Here is an 18,863-nt window from a genome sequence, read left to right as displayed (position 1 = left end):
TGTGCTGATGTAGTTCAGTTGATTTCAAAATTCGATGAAAAGCCAAGACAGTGAGCGATAAGACAAGAGGAAAGAAGAGGAGCAGAAGGTAACACAAAAGAAAGGGAAACAGAATGGGATCTTACATGCATCTGTGGTGCTGGCAATTAGGTATCCTCACTGATGGGCTGGGGACTGGATGTCATGATGATATGATGACTTTCACAACTCTCAGGTGAAAAACAGTTTCTTAAACAAAGCAAGGCCTAATGACCTTCCTCCCAGGAAGAAAATCTTTTACTCCTGTCTGCTTCCTCTGTTTTGGGATTTAGGAAGATGAATGAATTGAGATGAGCTGACATGAGTTGGAAAGATGAGATTTTTTTCAAAGGCTCTTTTTTTTAAGATCCCCAATAAGTGGAAAAGTGGGTGATGTAATTTTGTGCCCTCCTTATTTTGTTCACCAATTAGGCCGGACACCAATGTTGGTCCATTAATTTCTGCACTCTGTATCTTCTGGACCCCATATCTTCTTGTTTATGAAGTCCAATCTGAACACAGTCCTTGAATCATATCAATAGGCCTTTTTTTTGTCTGGACTAATCTAGTCTTCCTGTTTTGTTTTCTTGCACTTGTTCATAATATTTATTATTGAACACAACTTGACCTATTTTCCATAGTTAATTCCCAAGCAGGAAAAAAAATCATAAGTTATTGTGACATCTTATGAACTTAAACATACTTTATACATTTAAGCGTACAATTAGGCTAAAGTTTTAGGCCCAGTAATCACAAGACAACAGACCAGTGCCTGTCCAGGTTGTAACATATACTGTACATAATTTTGTTAGACATGCAGGATATTTACAATGACCATTGTCCAAACATTATCACCTTCTGATTCTGCTTGATATAATTTATCATACTGTTCCACAAACTGGAAAGCGCTTGAGTGTATTATCAGGAGGCAGTAAGATTTGTTACTCAATTTCCAAAAAGACACACATCATTGAATCACTGCATATTTTTTATGAAACATTAAATTAGATACTTTTCTGTACACAGAATCATCTGTAGGGTTTTTTACAGGCTAATAGGAGTTACCGTCCTGCCATCTCATTGAAACTGTAAAAGTATGTGATTTCTTTTCCACATTAATAGAGCAGTATTGATCAAAGGTTAATCCAGTATTTATCATTTTTAGTTTGTGCTGTAAAGCACATTTACAGGGTATTCCCAATAGCTCTATTTGCAATTTGATTTTATTTTCCAGTTTTGAAGATAAGGTAATGTAATCTAAATGGAACTCACTTGTAACCTGTCAGGGCATGACTCACCCCACTGCAGTGATGTTCACAGATCAGGTGTCATGATGCCTTTGCCTTTCTCTCATTTTTCATGAGCCCAGTTGTCCCACCATCCAATGGCTTGTCTAGATAGCAATCTGTACGGATACAGAGATTTAGAACCTGGAGTTGTGGGAATCAGGGTGACCGATGACAGTACCACAGTTGGTATATATTTCAGCTGCCTCAAAAACAGTGGATTCTTATCTGCGGCCATTCCACACATGAAACTCCTATTAACTTATATCAGAATTTCTCATACTAATTGGTTCCATTGGTTAAAATAATATCCTGTCTGCAATGTTAATATGGGTTAGTGTACATTTAAATTACACTATGCTAAACTAAGGAAGTGCTTTCTGAGCCTTCGCTTCTCTTTATCCTGGGGATCCCTGTTTAGAATGATGTATTGTCCTTTTAGGACCTGATCCAAGGTCTATTGGTGTCAATAGTATGACTCTTATTGAAGTCAGTGGGCTCTTTGCATCAGGCCTTTATCATCTCTCATTTGGCAAAAGAATCACAGAGAGAGTCCCTTTCTTCTGATACTGAACGAGGAACTTTAATAGTATTAGCATTAAGGCTTCTCTCTGTAGCTCTTTCACTATAGAGCGACTGCTTAGAAGCTTCCCAAGCCCCTTCCTGCTAGGCTTCCTGCTACAGATTTAAAGAAATAGTGTGCACATCCTCATAGCATTAATCTCTTTTTTCTCATTTTCTTACAATAAACACAAATGATTTCTGAATATATAAAAAGTTGCTAAAATTAGCTTCTTCTAGTTGTTAAATTAGAAAGATTAAGGTTTACTTCAAAATACAGTTCTAGGACTTATGCACTCAGAACATGAAATATTGATATAGAACATGTCTGACACTCAGTTGGGTGTAGAACAGCCATTCAGGGTATTTCTACACTGCAAAAACAAGTCTGCAGCCTGGGTCAATTGATTTGGGCTTGCACTACAGGCTAAAAATAGTGCAGATGTTTGGGCTTGGACTGGAGCCTGGGCTCTGAGACCACTGGATCTGAGAGCCCAGGCTCCAGCCCAAGCTCAAATGTCTACACTGCTATTTTTAGCCTCATAGCATAAGTCCTTCAAGCCGAGTCAGTTGAACCAGGCTCTGAGACTCACTGCCACAAGTCTTTTCTGCAGTGTAGACATAACCTAAGTAGCTGTTCTACACCCACCTGGGCTTCAGCTATGTTCTATATCAATATTTCCCATTCTTAATGCATAAATTCTTGGGGGTTAGACTTAAAATCTGTCTTGATAATTGCCCCTACTTTGTTTATATGAAGGACAGTTTCACAATTCTTTGTGAAATTCTCTTGATCATCTTCACTGATTTTCTGGGAACTCAAGTCTCAGTGAAAATAAAAATGAATTGTAATGACAAATAAGTAACACTTCAAAGCACTAGACAAATATTAGCTCTACTCACTTAGGTATGTTTAATCCTCACAGTACCCCTGTGCAGTAGATAACTATTATTACCCTCATTTTACAGATGAAGAACTGCAAAGCAAAAAGGTTAAGTGACTTGCAAAAATCCACACAACAAATTGGTACATATTTCATAGAATCATAGAATCATAGAATATCAGGGTTGGAAGGGACCTCAGGAGGTCATCTAGTCCAACCCCCTGCTCAAAGCAGGACCAATCCCCAATTAAATCATCCCAGCCAGGGCTTTGTCAAGCCTGACCTTAAAAACTTCTAAGGAAGGAGATTCTACCACCTCCCTAGGTAACGCATTCCAGGGTTTCACCACCCTCCTAGTGAAAAAGTTTTTCCTAATATCCAACCTAAACCTCCCCCACTGCAACTTGAGACCATTACTCCTTGTCCTGTCGTCTTCTACCACTGAGAATAGTCTAGAACCATCCTCTCTGGAACCACCTCTCAGGTAGTTGAAAGCAGCTATCAAATCCCCCCCTCATTCTTCTCTTCTGCAGACTAAACAATCCCAGTTCCCTCAGCCTCTCCTCATAAGTCATGTGTTCCAGACCCCTATCATTTTTGTTGCCCTTCACTGGCCTCTCTCCAATTTATCCACATCCTTCTTGTAGGGTGGGGTCCAAAACTGGACACAGTACTCCAGATGAGGCCTCACCAATGTTGAATAGAGGGGGACGATCACGTCCCTCGATCTGCTCGCTATGCCCCTACTTATACATCCCAAAATGCCGTTGGCCTTCTTGGCAACAAGGGCACACTGCTGACTCATATCCAGCTTCTCGTCCACTGTCACCCCTAGGTCCTTTTCCGCAGAACTGCTGCCTAGCCATTTGGTCCCTAGTCTGTAGCTGTGCATTGGGTTCTTCCGTCCTAAATGCAGGACCTTGCACTTATCCTTATTGAACCTCATCAGATTTTGTGGCGGTTCAATGATGAGACAGAACACAGCTTTATGCAAGCAAGCAGGCTGGTCAGCTGAGATGGGCTGTTCTGCCCCCCCCCCCCCGCCTTCCACCTTCTCCTTTTATTATATTTCTCCCCCCTAAGCATTACACACTGCTACCGCAAAAAGATACACAAAGGAATGTATGACGTTGATTAATATACTTATTTACCATCCTTTATCTACTACAATCCTGGTTCTCAGGCCTTGAGCCCAGGCTAAGAAAGCTTCCCACAGTTGCTGTCCCAACAATCAAGTTCTCATGGTTCATATCTAGCCCTTGTCCTTGGATAGAGCAATGTGTGCATTGCTTCTACAAAACAGTCAGGGTGTGCCCTGCCTGCTTCCAGGTGGAATAGCTAAACATGAACCCTTCAAGATTTCTTTTGGCCCAATCCTCCAATTTGTCTAGGTCCCTCTGTATCCTATCCCTGCCCTCCAGCGTATCTACCACTCCTCCCAGTTTAGTATCATCCGCAAATTTGCTGAGAGTGCAATCCACACCATCCTACAGATCATTTATGAAGATATTGAACAAAACCGACCCCAGGACCGATCCCTGGGGCACTCCACTTGACACCGGCTGCCAACTAGACATGGAGCCATTGATCACTACCCGTTGAGCCCGACAATCTAGCCAACTTTCTACCCACCTTATAGTGCATTCATCCAGCCCATACTTCTTTAACTTGCTGACAAGAATACTGTGGGAGACCGTGCCAAAAGCTTTGCTAAAGTCAAGAAACAATACATCCACTGCTTTCCCTTAATCCACAGAACCAGTAATCTCATCATAGAAGGTGATTAGATTAGTCAGGCATGACCTTCCCTTGGTGAATCTATGCTGACTGTTCCTGATCACTTTCCTCTCATCTAAGTGCTTCAGGATTGATTCTTTGAGGACCTGCTCCATGATTTTTCTGGGGACTGAGGTGAGGCTGACTGGCCTGTATTTCCCAGGATCCTCCTTCTTCCCTTTTTTAAAGATTGGCACTACATTAGCCATTTCCAGTCATCTGGGTCTTCCCCCGTTCACCACGAGTTTTCAAAGATAATGGCCAATGGCTCTGCAATCACAGCCGCCAATTCCTTTAGCACTCTCAGATGCAACTCGTCCAGCCCCATGGACTTGTGCACGTCCAGCTTTTCTAAATAGTCCCTAACCACCTCTTTATCCACAGAGGGCTGGCATCTATTCCCCATGTTGTGATGCCCAGCGCAGCAGTCTGGGAGCTGACCTTGTTAGTGAAGACAGAGGCAAAAAAAGCATTGAGTACATTAGCTTTTTCCACATCCTCTGTCACTAGGTTGCCTCCCTCATTCATTAAGGGGCCCACACTTTCCTTGGCTTTCTTCTTGTTGCCAACATACCTGAAGAAATCCTTCTTGTTACTCTTGACATCTCTCACTAGCTGCAGCTCCAGGTGCGATTTGGCCCTCCTGATTTCATTCCTACATGCCCGAGCAATATTTTTATACTCTTCCCTGGTCATATGTCCAACCTTCCACTGCTTGTAAGCTTCTTTTTTCTGTTTAAGAGCCGCTAGGATTTCACCGTTAAGCCAAGCTGGTCGCCTGCCATATTTACTATTTTTTCGACTCATCGAAATTTGACTCATTCAACTCAGGAAATCTTAGCTTGCAGTTCTGTGATTTCACTAGATCTCACTTTCTTCACTCAGATAAATGAGAGACTACTGAGTTTCAGAAAATACTCTCAAACTTCTAATCATGTGAATTAACATTCCAGAAATCTCCCCTCATATCAGAAAGACTTTGGGGTTTGTGAGTCAGCTGATATTGGCTCACATTTTTGAAGTTGCAAAGCACAACAGCAATAAGCCCCCCCAAAAAAAAATTCCCTGTGGAGAAAAACCCACATTGGAGGCTGGAAACTGGGAGTTCTCCTCACATTTTCTCTGTACTCTTCTGTCATGGGGAGGGAGATTCAGCCTCCAGATGCCTTGGATCATAGAAGAGCTGCTAGATGAGAGAGATGCCTGCACAAAGACTGTTCCTCCACATTGCCTCGGGGACATACTGTCCCTCCACTCAGCTCCATGGCACTGGACTCTTCCCTTGGCATCTTTCCTATCCGAAGCTTCCACAGCCAAAACTGGAGTCAAACAAAATTTAATACTTTTGCACAGCATGCATGTGTGGTCCTTTATATGATCTAAAGGAAGCATGGGTTTTGCTTTCTACTTCAGTGCCTCTCTTGGTCAAGCTGAGGATTGAGGAAATTTTCATTTCCTCCACTGTGGAGGAGGAGGCAATCTGACCCTTTGGTTAGTCAGGAGGAGAACAACTTTTTAGGTTTACTTTATGCTGCTTTTAGTACTGGTTAAATAGATAGAGCTAAGAAAAAGAACATAACCAAGGGCCAATTTTGCCATGCCTACTCAGATTGAATAGTACCTTACTTCACAAGTTGCCTTATTTATTTAAAATAAGTTAGTTACCACTCAACCTTAGTAAGCAGAATCTGGCCTCAAGTAATGTGCAAGACATAGGAAGAACTAAAGATGAGAAATCACAAACAGTTAAATAGATTATGACCACAGACTGCTGAGATACTAACCACAGTCTGGGGGGAGAGAGGGAGCATAAGTGATCAGCATAAACAGAACAGAAATAAACCTAGGTTATATGAAAATAATAAGAATGAACATTTACACTCAATTTGGAAAATTAATTCTGATTTCTGGTAGAAAGTACATCAAAGCATGACTTGCATGAGAATTAAATAACAAACACACAGTGGCTGGGACTGTGAGGTATTAGCAAGGGAAGATGTTAGGGAAAAATACAGAGGGGGGAATAAAACTACAAAGAGATAAAAGGTTGTGACAGTCTTTATCAAAGCAAAGACTATTTATGATTTATTTCAAAAACATTTTCTACAGATTGAACTGAACAGAAAGGGGTTAGAGAGGAGAAACATACTTAGATTCCGACACTCTGAATCTTGTTTTGTTGGTATCCAACATATGTGATCTCCAGAATATGATAGATGAGCTTAACCATGAAAACCGGAGAAAAGGTCTTATCTTTATTGGATGCATAAGGAAATTTTCACTAAACAGTAACAGGAGAAAATAAGCCTTCAAAGTAAAATTTTAACTGCATCAAAAGGCCACAATATTTGTCACACTTGTGTGTTGTACTTACTGGCCCTGAGTTGGAGCCGCACTCTGAATGCTTTTCATTGTCCTCTAGCATAAAGCAACCCTAAACTAATTTGATTCATTCTACATAGGCTCTCCCATGCATAGGTGACTTTTGGGTTTTATAGATGCCACTATAGCTAACCCTATGCTTCCACCTCTCACAGCTATTAGTGCACAAGGTGTGGCTGGGACTCCCTTGCATCCCAGTAATGACCAACGGTCATGAGGCCGGGGGCAACAAGTACAAATTGTTTCTCAAATGTGCATGAAGCCAGCATGAAGTAGAGGAACACCAGGATAAGGAAAGGACTCTTCTGTGCAGCCCTCCCTCCACTGACTACTCCATAGCTGCTGCTGAGGATCTGGCCTTGTATATGCTAAAATTATTGATACAATGATACATGTTCTTAATATTAGAGAAACATATTATGACATGTTTTGGAGAGTGAACAAGTTCTGTATATTATATTTTTATAAATATTGTGTGCACTTTATCTGTGTGATATTATCCTGCCTGAATGCATAGACTTAACTCAAAAGTAGGCTGTAAGCAGAAAACCAACAGGAAACTAAACAATGGCAAAGAGAAGGTGCTGTCCTAGGGAATACCAAGAGTCCTTGGGGAAATCATTAAGTGGGAAATAATCCCCGGTCTGTCACGCGCTAGGTTTGCAAAGTTTACTCTTCCCAGGCTGATTTTAGGATCAAACGGTATATTAAAACCTTAAAGATACTAGCCTAGGCAGGAAGGGGAGGGAGGAGGAGAAGAAAGGTTGCCAGCAGACTGAGGCTGATACACAGGCTGAGTCAACACGGACAGAAGCTGCAGCAAGCAGGCTGCTTCTTGAGCCTAGAGATGAGGGTAACTGGGCTGAATGGAGCTTACCATAGCTTCCAAGGAAAGATTAAATTGTTGGTGAGGGGAAATGTGTGTATAGGCCTATTTTGTTTTACACTTGCGCTCTGCACGCTCTGCACCTGTGGGTGAAAGAATAAATAATGCTTTGTTTTGACGAACCTGTTTTTGAATCACTTTAATCGGCTCGTTGGTCTGACTTATGGAGAAAAGGGGCTTACAGAGGCCAAACTCAGTTGAGCTTGTTAAATTAGCATGGAGGGTAGGGAAAGGGTGCAGCCCAGAGGTTCATTTTAAGAGTGTTAGGGCTGCATGAAGGCAGCCAAACCTGTCTCTAGAAGGGTGCACTCGAAAGCGACTACAAGGAGTCTAAAAGCACAGGTCACTATGAATCTATAAAAGCACAGATAACCAAGACACATGTAATCATGAATGGGTAGTTAACCAATATTACGCTGGATTATAAAAATTAAAAGCAGCATTTATAAATGTTATTTAGTATCTATGCATTTAACCAAGCAAATTTTCAACAGTACAATGAACCCTGTAGCTGCAAAACATGATCTTGACCATTATCATGTCCAAGGATAAGAAATTCCATGCACAATGTAATTAATAGAACAATTTACAAATGTAAAAGTATTAAAAATAGTAGACATGACACTGATGTGCTTTGGTGAACTTGTCAAAAAGATTTATAAAATAGATTCGGCAAAGAATCCTGTGGCACCTTATAGGCTAACAGACGTATTGGAGCATAAGCTTTCGTGGGTGAATACCCACTTAGGGTATTCACCCACGAAAGCTTATGCTCCAATGTGTCTGTTAGTCTATAAGGTGCCACAGGACTCTTTGCTGCTTTTACAGATCCAGATTAACACAGCTACCCCTCTGATACATAAAATAGATTATTTTCTTAATAAGTATTAATTGATCACTAACAAAGGTCCATCAAGTCAGCTATCAACCATCCTTACTTAAACTATGGCTTATACTTGATGCTCTGTGTAAAATGGTTCGCTCCCCACACATCAGCAAGAGAACTGTACATGTAAATCAGTGGCAAATCATCCCTCCCACTGCCCTGTGATAAGCATATTATGTGCTGCAGTCTGATTATATATTGCCTTACCATTATCTTGGATCCTGATTGTGCCTGTTAAGTATATGGGTGGAAAGTATCTCCTGTGCAGCCCAAGTAACTGCCTGTGCTTAGGGCTTAGGGAATTACAATACTGCTCCATTCCTGCACCCCCTTTGGTAATCCACCCCATCCATCATTGCATTCATCACAGTTACAAGGCAAGCTGTGCTTTTAGTTCCTCTCATATGCACACCTCTGACAGGTCTGGCTGTTTTCCTACCACTGTCTGACTGAGACGGTCCTACCACTCTGGGCTGCAGGCTGATGGCGGGGCCTGCCTGCGACTGGGAGTAGCACAGCAGAAGGAGATATCTTGGTCCTGCTTTGAGCAGGGTATTGGACTAGATAACCTCCTGAGGTCCCTTCCACCTCTGATATTCTATGATTCTATGTTCTGCATCTCCTGAATCAGTTAGTGCACTCTCTCTGCATTCCAAGTATCTAAGAGGAATTGTTTTTTTTTTCAGAGTAATTTTTCCCCTAACTCCCACAAAAGCAGGGGAGATATGACCCAACCCCAAATGTGGCTTTGATAATGATAATATTGAGCCCTTAGTTTCCCTAGATACATATGTGGTTAGTAGTCATTGGCTACTACAATTCAGCCACAGGGTTTGGTTAAGTTATTGTGACTGTGTTCAGAGGTTCATTATATGTAGTGTGAAGTAAGCATTTCCCTTTGTGATCTCCCACTTAATTTAATCAAATGTTCCCTTATTTCATATTATGAATTCTCCTTCATAATTTTGAACTTTTCAACTGAAGTCATGTCTTTTCAAATTAAATGTCCCCCTAGTCATTGCAATATCCTGCCAAACTTCTAAGCATCTTCTCTAGACTTCTTCAATCTCTCTTAAAGTTTTTTTAGATAAAGTAACAAATATAAACAGTACAGGGCTGTACAGGGCTACCATTGTCTAGGATCTAGAAGTATGTTCTGTATTTGGCTTTCCACCTGGTCTCTGCCTTCAGCTTCTCTTCCATAGGTACAATCACTGGGGGAAATGGGCGGGACATGTTGCCCTCACAACTTGTCCCTCCACTTCTTTAGGAATGCTCCTTTCAATTCTGCCTACCTATGAGTGGGGACTAAACCAAAAGGCTTCTGCCCTTTCCCACTAAAATATACACATGTGCTGCTGCTTCTCTGTGTGATGCTTTTCTGGACCAAACCATTCCCTCCCACCACACACACACTCCTTGTTGGTGTAACCCTGGGTCCCTGCAACAACTGCAGGGAGAGGAGGAAACAGAGATCTTGCAGGGCTGCTTTATGCTGTTATGCAGCAGACTTCTCTCCTTCACACTGAGGTAAACTACTGAAAGTTTAGGAGTGGCAAGAAGAGAAAGACAAGAGTGGGAGAATCTCCAGGCAGAGAGATTGAGAGTGCCTGTCTGAAGAGCAGGGAAAGGGAGGGAGAGTTTGCAGAGGGGAACAGAAAGAGAGAGGGAAAAGAGTGGCTGGGTGAGTGAGAGTGTGTAATGAGGAGAGAAAAGGAGAGAAGAATAAGTTGTGTGTGAGAGAGTGAAGGGGAGTGGTAGGGAGGGAATGAATAAGTTTTGGGGAGGGGAAGTCAGTAAGAGAAGAAGAAAATGAGATCATAGGTATACAAGGGGCAGTGCTTAATTTGTAAGGAAAGAGTGCCGGAGCTCAGCTTCAGCAAGCCCCCGCACAAATTAAGCACTGGTGGGTGAGCAGAGAGTAGGCTCTGCAGGCTGGGCATTCAGCTCAGCACCACCAGCAGCAGGGCAGGTCATGGCATGGTATGGAGAATGTTGGTGGCTGGCTGGGAGCCCAGAGGTGCTGTGGCTATGAACTGCCAAGCCTAGAGGTGCCAGGGCTCAGCCCCAGCACAAATTAGGCACTGACGAGGAGTGGGGCTGAGGGAGAAAGTGAGAACTAAGGGAGGGCTGTATGAATTGAAGAGGAGTGGTTACGTGTGGATGTGCAGGGTTGCATTAATGCAGAGACTCATTAGGAACATGACTAGTGTCCCATCTCCTGGAGTCATGTGATGTCACAGTCTAAGCTGTCATTTAAAAAAAAATAGATGTTTCTTTTACTCATGTTTGGTAATAGGAAATAAAAAGGACTGGGATAAAATGAGCTTTGGGAGTGAGGACAGGCATTTGCTTGGGGTCAGACCTTGCTAGCAATTCTGCCTCATTCCTGATTTTGTAATTTTCACCTTCCTGATCACCTCCCCCAAGCTGTTATTATTATTATTATTATTATTTATTTATTCATTTATTTATTTATTTTATTTATTATTTAAGAAAAATTCTGGTTGCATTTATCTTTTATTCTTATTTGGCTTCTACATTTCATAGAACCATAGAATCATATGGAAGGGACCTCAGGAGGTCATCTAGTCCAACCCCCTGCTCAAAGCTGGACCAGTCCCCAACTAAATTAGCCCAGCCAGGGTTTTGTCAAGCCTGACCTTAAAAACCTCCAAGGAAAGAGATTCCACCACCTCCCTAAGTAATCCATTCCAGTGCTTCACCACCCTCCTAGTGAAAAAGTTTTTCCTAATATCCAACCTAAACCTCCCCCACTGCAACTTGTTCTGTCATTTGATACCACTGAGAACAGTCTTCACCATAGCCTCCCTCTTGCCTGCTACCTTTGTCAACTTTGCCTTGCTCTGTGATGATCTTTATGTTTTAAATAACCTGACCAATATTGTGCACAAAGCACTCACCTTTCCTTCATCAAAAATAAAAAATTCTGGAAACGCCCATTCAATAAAGATGTAGTGGAAGGGGGACAAGGATTTTTGCACATTGACTCTGCTCTTGACTTTTTGGAGCACGATCCTACAAAGATTTATTGTCAACCATAAGGTAGCAAACAAGATTTCCAAAGGATGCATTTTTAGGACTTATATACTTATGCATTCCTATTCCTGCTTAGCCATAGTAGTTTTTATTCCTGTTTGTTCAAAATTATATACATCTTTCTCCTTTTTAAAATAAATTTTGGTTTGTCTATGGATACTAAGGATTTTAAAAAAATAGTTCCTCTTTATCCTAGTTTGTGATAGTTTTCTTCATAGTTTAAATATCTTCATTTTAAAGGTTCATAGAATTGAGTTACAAGAGTCGTTTGTGAAACTCTGAAAACCAACTATTTATGGTATTAATAAATTGTTTGTCCAATCCATGTGTCAATAGGCAGTTAGACCAGTGTATCTTGAGATAGTTAAAATAACCCATTATATAATTATTTGGGCATAAGCTTCCGTGGGCTAAAACCCACTTCATCGGATGCATGCAGTGGAAAATACAGTAGGAAGATATATATATAGATATATAGATATATATATAGAATCATAGAATCATAGAATATCAGGGTTGGAAGGGACCCCAGAAGGTCATCTAGTCCAACCCCCTGCTCGAAGCAGGACCAATTCCCAGTTAAATCATCCCAGCCAGGGCTTTGTCAAGCCTGACCTTAAAAACCTCTAACGAAGGAGATTCTACCACCTCCCTAGGTAGGTATATACACACAGAGAACATGAACAAATGATATACACACAGAGAACATGAACAAATGGGCGTTGCCATACCATCTGTAATGAGACTAGTCAATTAAGGTGGGCTATTATCAGCAGGAGAAAATGTTTGTTTGTTTGTGCCAGCCATGCCCCTCTGCCATGTACATTGGCCAAACCGGACAATCTCTACGTGAAAGAATAAATGTACACAAATCAGACATCAAGAATTATAACATTCAAAAACAAGTCAGAGAACACTTCAACCTCCCTAGTCACTCAATTTCAGACCTAAAAGTCCAATTCTCCAACAAAAAAGCTTCAAAAACAGACTCCAATGAGAAACTGCAGAATTGGAATTAATTTGCAAACTGGACACCATTAAATTAGGCCTGAATAAAGACTGGGAGTGGATGGGTCATTACACAAATAGTAAAAGCTATTTCCCCATGCTAATTTTTCCCATGCTGTTACTCAGACCTTCTTGTCAACTGTTTGAAATGGGCCATCCTGAATATCCCTACAAAAGTTTTTTTTGTAGTTTTTTTAAGGTGCCACAAGTACTCCTCTTTGTTTGTTTGTTTTTTGCTGACACACACTAACACGGCTACCACTCTGAAACCTGTCACCATTATATAATTATTATTCCAGCATTTACAATGTTGATTTTTTATATATATCAAGTGTTTTAGAAATCTATCTAGCTTTGATTGCCATTTGTTTATTTTCTTGAGACATGCACCATAATAGAGATGCAAAAGCAGCTACTAATTTATTTCCCATAATATCTCTTTTAAAAAAACTGCTGTTGCTAACTGATAATTTGTATTTGAATAAAAAGATCAAACAAAGGACCCGAGATATAATTTTATTTGCCTTCTTAATTTTTATCATAGCAAGATGCCTAACAAAAAATTGTACATCATTTTGCTATACTGTAGCCTCTTCAGTGTGTGTGTGTATATATATATATATATATGTGTGTATACATACACGCACACACACATTAAATCAGCAGTAAAAGTCTGATGAGGGAATTCTTTTGAATGTATGGAACAGTTTATTTTTTGCTCCTTATTCATCACTTCATTAAGAAAATATGGATTCATTATTAACATTTATTGATTTAGGCATCCAATGAATGAATATATTTTATAAATGCCAGGAAATTCTGAATTCTGTTTACTCACAGCTAACAGTCACTGAAGTTAAGTGTCTGATGCTATTTTGATGACAGCCCTCAGTTCAGAAACTTTAAAGTCATTGGTCGTGTTCTAATTTATATAAGGCTTTAACTCACCTCCCAGGTTTACCAGATAAATTTTTGTATTCTTTTATATGAAATGGCATAAGTCTGCAAAGCAATACTTTCACTTCTACTTTACAGCACAAAAAATTACTTTTTTTCCCCCAGGATCTTTTGACAAAGTGAAGTTAAATAATTGCTGCTCTTTTTTTGTTGTTTTGTTTTGTTTTTTACTGAAAATTGAAAGTCACTTAATCATTTTCTGGCATGTCTAGGGAACTATCATCGAGTATGGGAGACAAAACATTTCTTTTTCTTCATTTTCAACTACCTTTTAAGGGTACAATCGCTATTTACTTTTGTAATATTCTTCTATTTGGCTTTCTGCTTGGTGGCTTTTCTTTTGTTTCTTGGAGCTGTAGCTCTACAATATCTGGTTTGTGCATACATTGTTATGCATATAAAACTTAGCTGTCATAACTAATTATTTTTTATCATTTTGAGCTGTTAATTTTGAGGGCTATTTCAATCAAGCAAACTGGGCACTATGGAATATTTTCTGCAGTCCAGTGTGTTTGAAATGTAATTGAGGTATTGCTGTGTGTTTGATTTTCTATAGACTTTGATAGAGTAGAGTCATTAGTCCACCTTGTGATCATCCATCTGTTTGCTTCCATTATAAATTAAATGGATGATATTAGAGTTCAGAAATAATTCAGCTAATAAAAGGACCACATTTTCAAATGGCCTCAGCCTGCCCTCTATGCCCATTCCAGCAAAAACTTCAGCACGTGCATAAATTTAAGTGAGTAGTCCAACTGATGTGTACGTTCAGTTCAAATTTTGAGTGCATATTTGGGTAGCTTTAATTGAATTCAAATGAGTTTTCCCCTGCTTTTTGAACTAAAATGTAACAAAATGGCTTTTAGCAGTGTGCCAACATTCTGAGTGAAAAATCAGTTGTAGATGCAAAATTGTAAGAACATAACGACAAAATTTTGTTATCTACTGATTGGCACTAACAAATCAGGCACAGTGATTAGATTTCTAAAATCTTTTATTGTGTTTACAGCATTATAAACACACCATTATTCTCTGATTCTGCAAAGACTCGTGCAAGCAGAATTTCGCCATTTAAATGATATAAATAAATTGTTTATTAAAAGGAAGGAGAAAATCAGTTTGAGTTAAATAAAAACTGACTTGAATATGTACTGGAAATTTGAATTGAACCAGATCAAAGTCCAGTTAACTACTATTTGAGTAGTTTTTCTTTTCTTAGTACCTATGCACTTCTCTGTGCTGCATATGGAGTTGAAATCAAAGTGACCATCTTACCATGAGACTTCAATCCAAAGTTTGCAGACAATTGAGAGTCTGGGTATGTCATGGAGAAGGATGTATTCAAACCAAATCTTTTGACACTAACCATCACAGTAACATGGAATAATAATACAGGCACCGGTTCAGTAAAAGCACTTAAGCACGTGCCTAAATCATTCCCTCTTCAACAAAGCACAGTGAACGTTAAGCCTGTGCTTAAAATTAAAATATATGCTTAAGTGTTTTGCTAAATAGGAATGGGATTTCTTAAGTGCTCGACTGGAGTCATAATACTTTGCACTTCTATAACATCTTGCATTCAAGGATCTCAGAACACTTTACAAATACTAAAGATGCAGTCCTCACAACTCTGTGATATCCATATACAGAGAGGAAACTGTGGCACATGCCATATCTTCACTGCAAAAAAGGTGTGTTCTTACACTGGGATAGGCAAATTGAGATAACTATCTTGGTATAAAATCCTCCTGGAGATAAGGCACAGGTAGGTTTTAACCTCAGTGCAGCTTGTCAAGGCCAACACTATATTCCCCCACCTGGGATTTATCTTGCCTAGCTACACTGAAGTATAAACTAGTGTCTTGTCACTACTGGGATTTTACATCAAGATAACTTCCTCAATGTAAACATGTTCCTTTTTTTTTTCTTCAGTGAAGACATAGCCATAAAGAGGGTAAGTGTCTTATCCAAGTTCACACATGAACTATGTGGAGGACCAGAAATAGAATATCAGTCTTCTGATTTCCCTGTCCGAACCTTAAACAAAAACAACCTCTTTTCCTCGATCTACTGTTTTAAAGGAACAGGATTGAGATATAGGAGATGTAGCTATAATTTTGTTGGCTCTGCAATATTTGATTTGAAGTATGACCTGAGCATGTTACATTGTCTGACTATGTCCCATTTTCCCTAGCAATTATTATGAAGCTTTGAGATCCTTAGATTTGAAAGGGGGTCATTAGAACTGCAAATTATTATCATTCACAGCACTCTATCTTTGACTCTGTAATAGTATCTAATTTACTTTCCAATAATGACTGGGAAACCCAACGTGGGTTAACAAGGTTAGCAAATTAGCAAAAAATATGATTGTAAAAAATATCAAGGATCTGGCATCACAAAATGTACTTTGTTCCTTTGTTTTGGCTATTGCCCTTTATTTATTATGATAATGACATGCAAGTTTAAGCAATCTGTGCTATTGTTTGTAGGAGAGTCTGAGCAGTACTGTGGTATATTTTGTTAAAGTAATGAAGTGTGTGAGCATTCAGTTATTAAAGCTGTGCTGGTGAGTGGTGAAGCAATATTTTGGTGAGAATTATTGAGTTTACACAATAGCAAAGTGAGAATTGGAAGGTCTACTGTATTTACTGCACTGTTTCCTACAACATTAACATTTTAATGAAAGTTATTGTTCAGTAGAAGAGAGTAGAGAAGCAATAGCACTATGTTGGTATAGAATATTTTTTAAAATAAGTTAACTGATAGCAGAGATAATTATGTATTAAATAACAGAGCTAGACAACAATGTATGAGTCATGCTAAGATAAAAATGTGACCACAGCAATGTGTTTCTGCGTTCAGTCTGTGCTCTTACTGTACATTGTTTCAGCTCCATGCTCTGGTCACATTCAAAAGTTTATCTTAATTTCATAATACAAATGAGTCACTTCTTCTCTTCGAATCTCACTTGGGGATGAATCCTGAAGTTTCTACACATGTTAATGCATCCCTTACTCAGGCTAAATTCCCACTGGTTTCAAGTAAGGTTCTGTGTTGTGTGCGGGCTGAGGGCGAGATTTCAGAAGTGCCGTGGAACTTGTGCTCGTCAGTTACTTAGGTACTTTGGAAATTCCATGCTGAGTACAAAAACTCAGCAAGGGCATCAAGATTGGCCATTTACATTTGAAGATTTGCAGAGCACTATAATTGAAGCCAGATAAATATTTCAAGGCATATTAAAGGCCATATAGTGAGCATGGTGATGTGAAATTAAACATACCAGCTAGTGTACTAGCACTGTGCTAGAATGTGGTTCTTCAGGGTTTATCTAGCTCAGAAAGAGATAATAAAATCTTACTTAAACAACTTTTAAAATAATTGTAAAATAATTACAAATTTATTTGTAATAACTTTAAAGTAAATCAAACATTTGTGAGATGAGCAACAAAAGCCCTTGGAATTTGATTCTACCAGCACAGAAACACCTACAGTTCTCATTTGAAGAAATGTATGCAAGTGTAAACCCCCTGGAAGAAGAGAATGTGATATAATTCTTTTAGTTATGGGCAAACTTCAATATCTAGTGAACCACTTGGTTTCAGATAAGCCTATGGACTTATCCACGTGTCTTTTGTTTAGAAGCAACTCTCATAGAATTACTAGTGCTGCCCGGTTTTCACTGGGCCACAAATACTGTGGGAACAGCCTTCTTGTAATATTTCAATATCGCTATTTCAGATCCTGGCAAAAACCAGAAATTGCAGCAGCGCATAGAGCGTTAAATAAGTGACATTTTTGGAACCACCCTAAATGGCTGGGTTGAAGTGTGGGAAAAGATTTGGACAGCTTTTTTATCAGAATAAGTTTCCCTATCCTTAATATTTATGGGTCCAGTCCCATCCACTTTCCCTCATAGCTGAAGCACACACTCAACACACAGGATATCAATGTGATACTGCTGCACAGGGCAGAAAGGATTCAGAGAGCCTGTGCAATATGGATCACACCTCTAGGGGAGCTCCCTACACACTGGCATGGAGTATAATTTAGGGAGCAGGGCTGAGGAAGGCAAAGGGGAGGATGGGACAACAGGTTTCAAATCTAAGGCCGCTGCCCTCCATTAACTGAGTTGTGTTCTAGGGAGAGGGAGAACTCCTATGTAAAGGGTATATTATGCTGCTGTTGAAGTTTGAGTTCTAATTTTTCAAAGGTTTTACTCTGCAGATTATTCATATGGGCTGGGTGAATGAAAGACTCGAGGGAACTGATTCATCTCAAGTCTACAAATACAAGTTCCTGGCACTGAAGGGTTCATCCTTCTACATTTTCAGCACTCCACCGGTAAGAAATCAATTTATTTTTTGTAAGGTTTCGATTACTGGTGCAATCCTTTTGTAAGCACTGGAAATGAATTCTTTCCTACTAAATAAAGGTTTAGGCTGAGATTTTCAAATAAGCCTAAGAGAGTTAGGCACCCAAATCCTATTGAATTGCAATTTGCCATTCCTGAGGCGCTTTTGATAATCCCAGCCATAAAGTTCTGGGAAAACTGGATTGTTAATGGGACACAGAGCTTTTGTTTTTAAGGCACTGGTTCAAATTCCCCTCAAGTTGGTTGTGACCAAAATTTGCTATCTTACATTTGCTCTGATGCCTACCTGTATGTGAAATGAGCTGGTACTTACTCTAGCTCCTTTAAGAAAGGAGTCCATATCACAGTTAGCACTAACGAGTGTTGATCTTTGCCAAAAGGTGATGTGTTGAACGTTCACAGGGGATGAATTATCCCTACACCGCCTCCTAGGCATGAGACATTCCCCAAAGGTTACAGCATACCGGTGAGGTAGTGTAAGATAACGTGTAGTGGTACTGTCAGAGTTGTACTTTTTCTGTAGATAAAATGGAGGACCTCAGTCTCCGCAGTTGACTAATCCCGTACCTTTCAAGAGTACTAAAATTTCACTGAAAGAAACTGAATAAAAATAAATTAGAGCATTCTAAAAATCTCAAAAGAATCCATACCATACCACATCATAACCTTCCTATTCTTCTGTTTCTTCCACTTATACAATAGAGTGCTGTTGCTCTCAGGAAAAAAAAAATTGTAAAGAACAAAAAGGAACATTAAAAAACAGCTGCAAATAAACTGCCTATTT

General features: G+C 39.7%; 1 protein-coding gene across 1 annotated transcript in view; it reads left to right on the top strand.

Annotated features, from left to right (window-relative positions):
- SNTG2 (syntrophin gamma 2) overlaps nucleotides 1-18,863 on the top strand; it is a 295,545-nt gene that overhangs the window by 190,358 nt on the left and 86,324 nt on the right. Inside the window, exon 12 of the mRNA XM_078851956.1 lies at nucleotides 17,932-18,048. Coding sequence (XP_078708082.1) covers nucleotides 17,932-18,048 — 117 coding nt within the window. The remainder of the gene's footprint in view (nucleotides 1-17,931; nucleotides 18,049-18,863) is intronic.

The sequence above is a fragment of the Lepidochelys kempii genome, chromosome 3 (genome assembly GCF_965140285.1).
Source record: "Lepidochelys kempii isolate rLepKem1 chromosome 3, rLepKem1.hap1, whole genome shotgun sequence".
Lineage (NCBI taxonomy): Eukaryota > Metazoa > Chordata > Testudines > Cheloniidae > Lepidochelys > Lepidochelys kempii.
The sequence above is the reverse complement of the archived record's forward strand: the minus strand, read 5'-3'. Positions and strand labels throughout refer to the sequence as shown.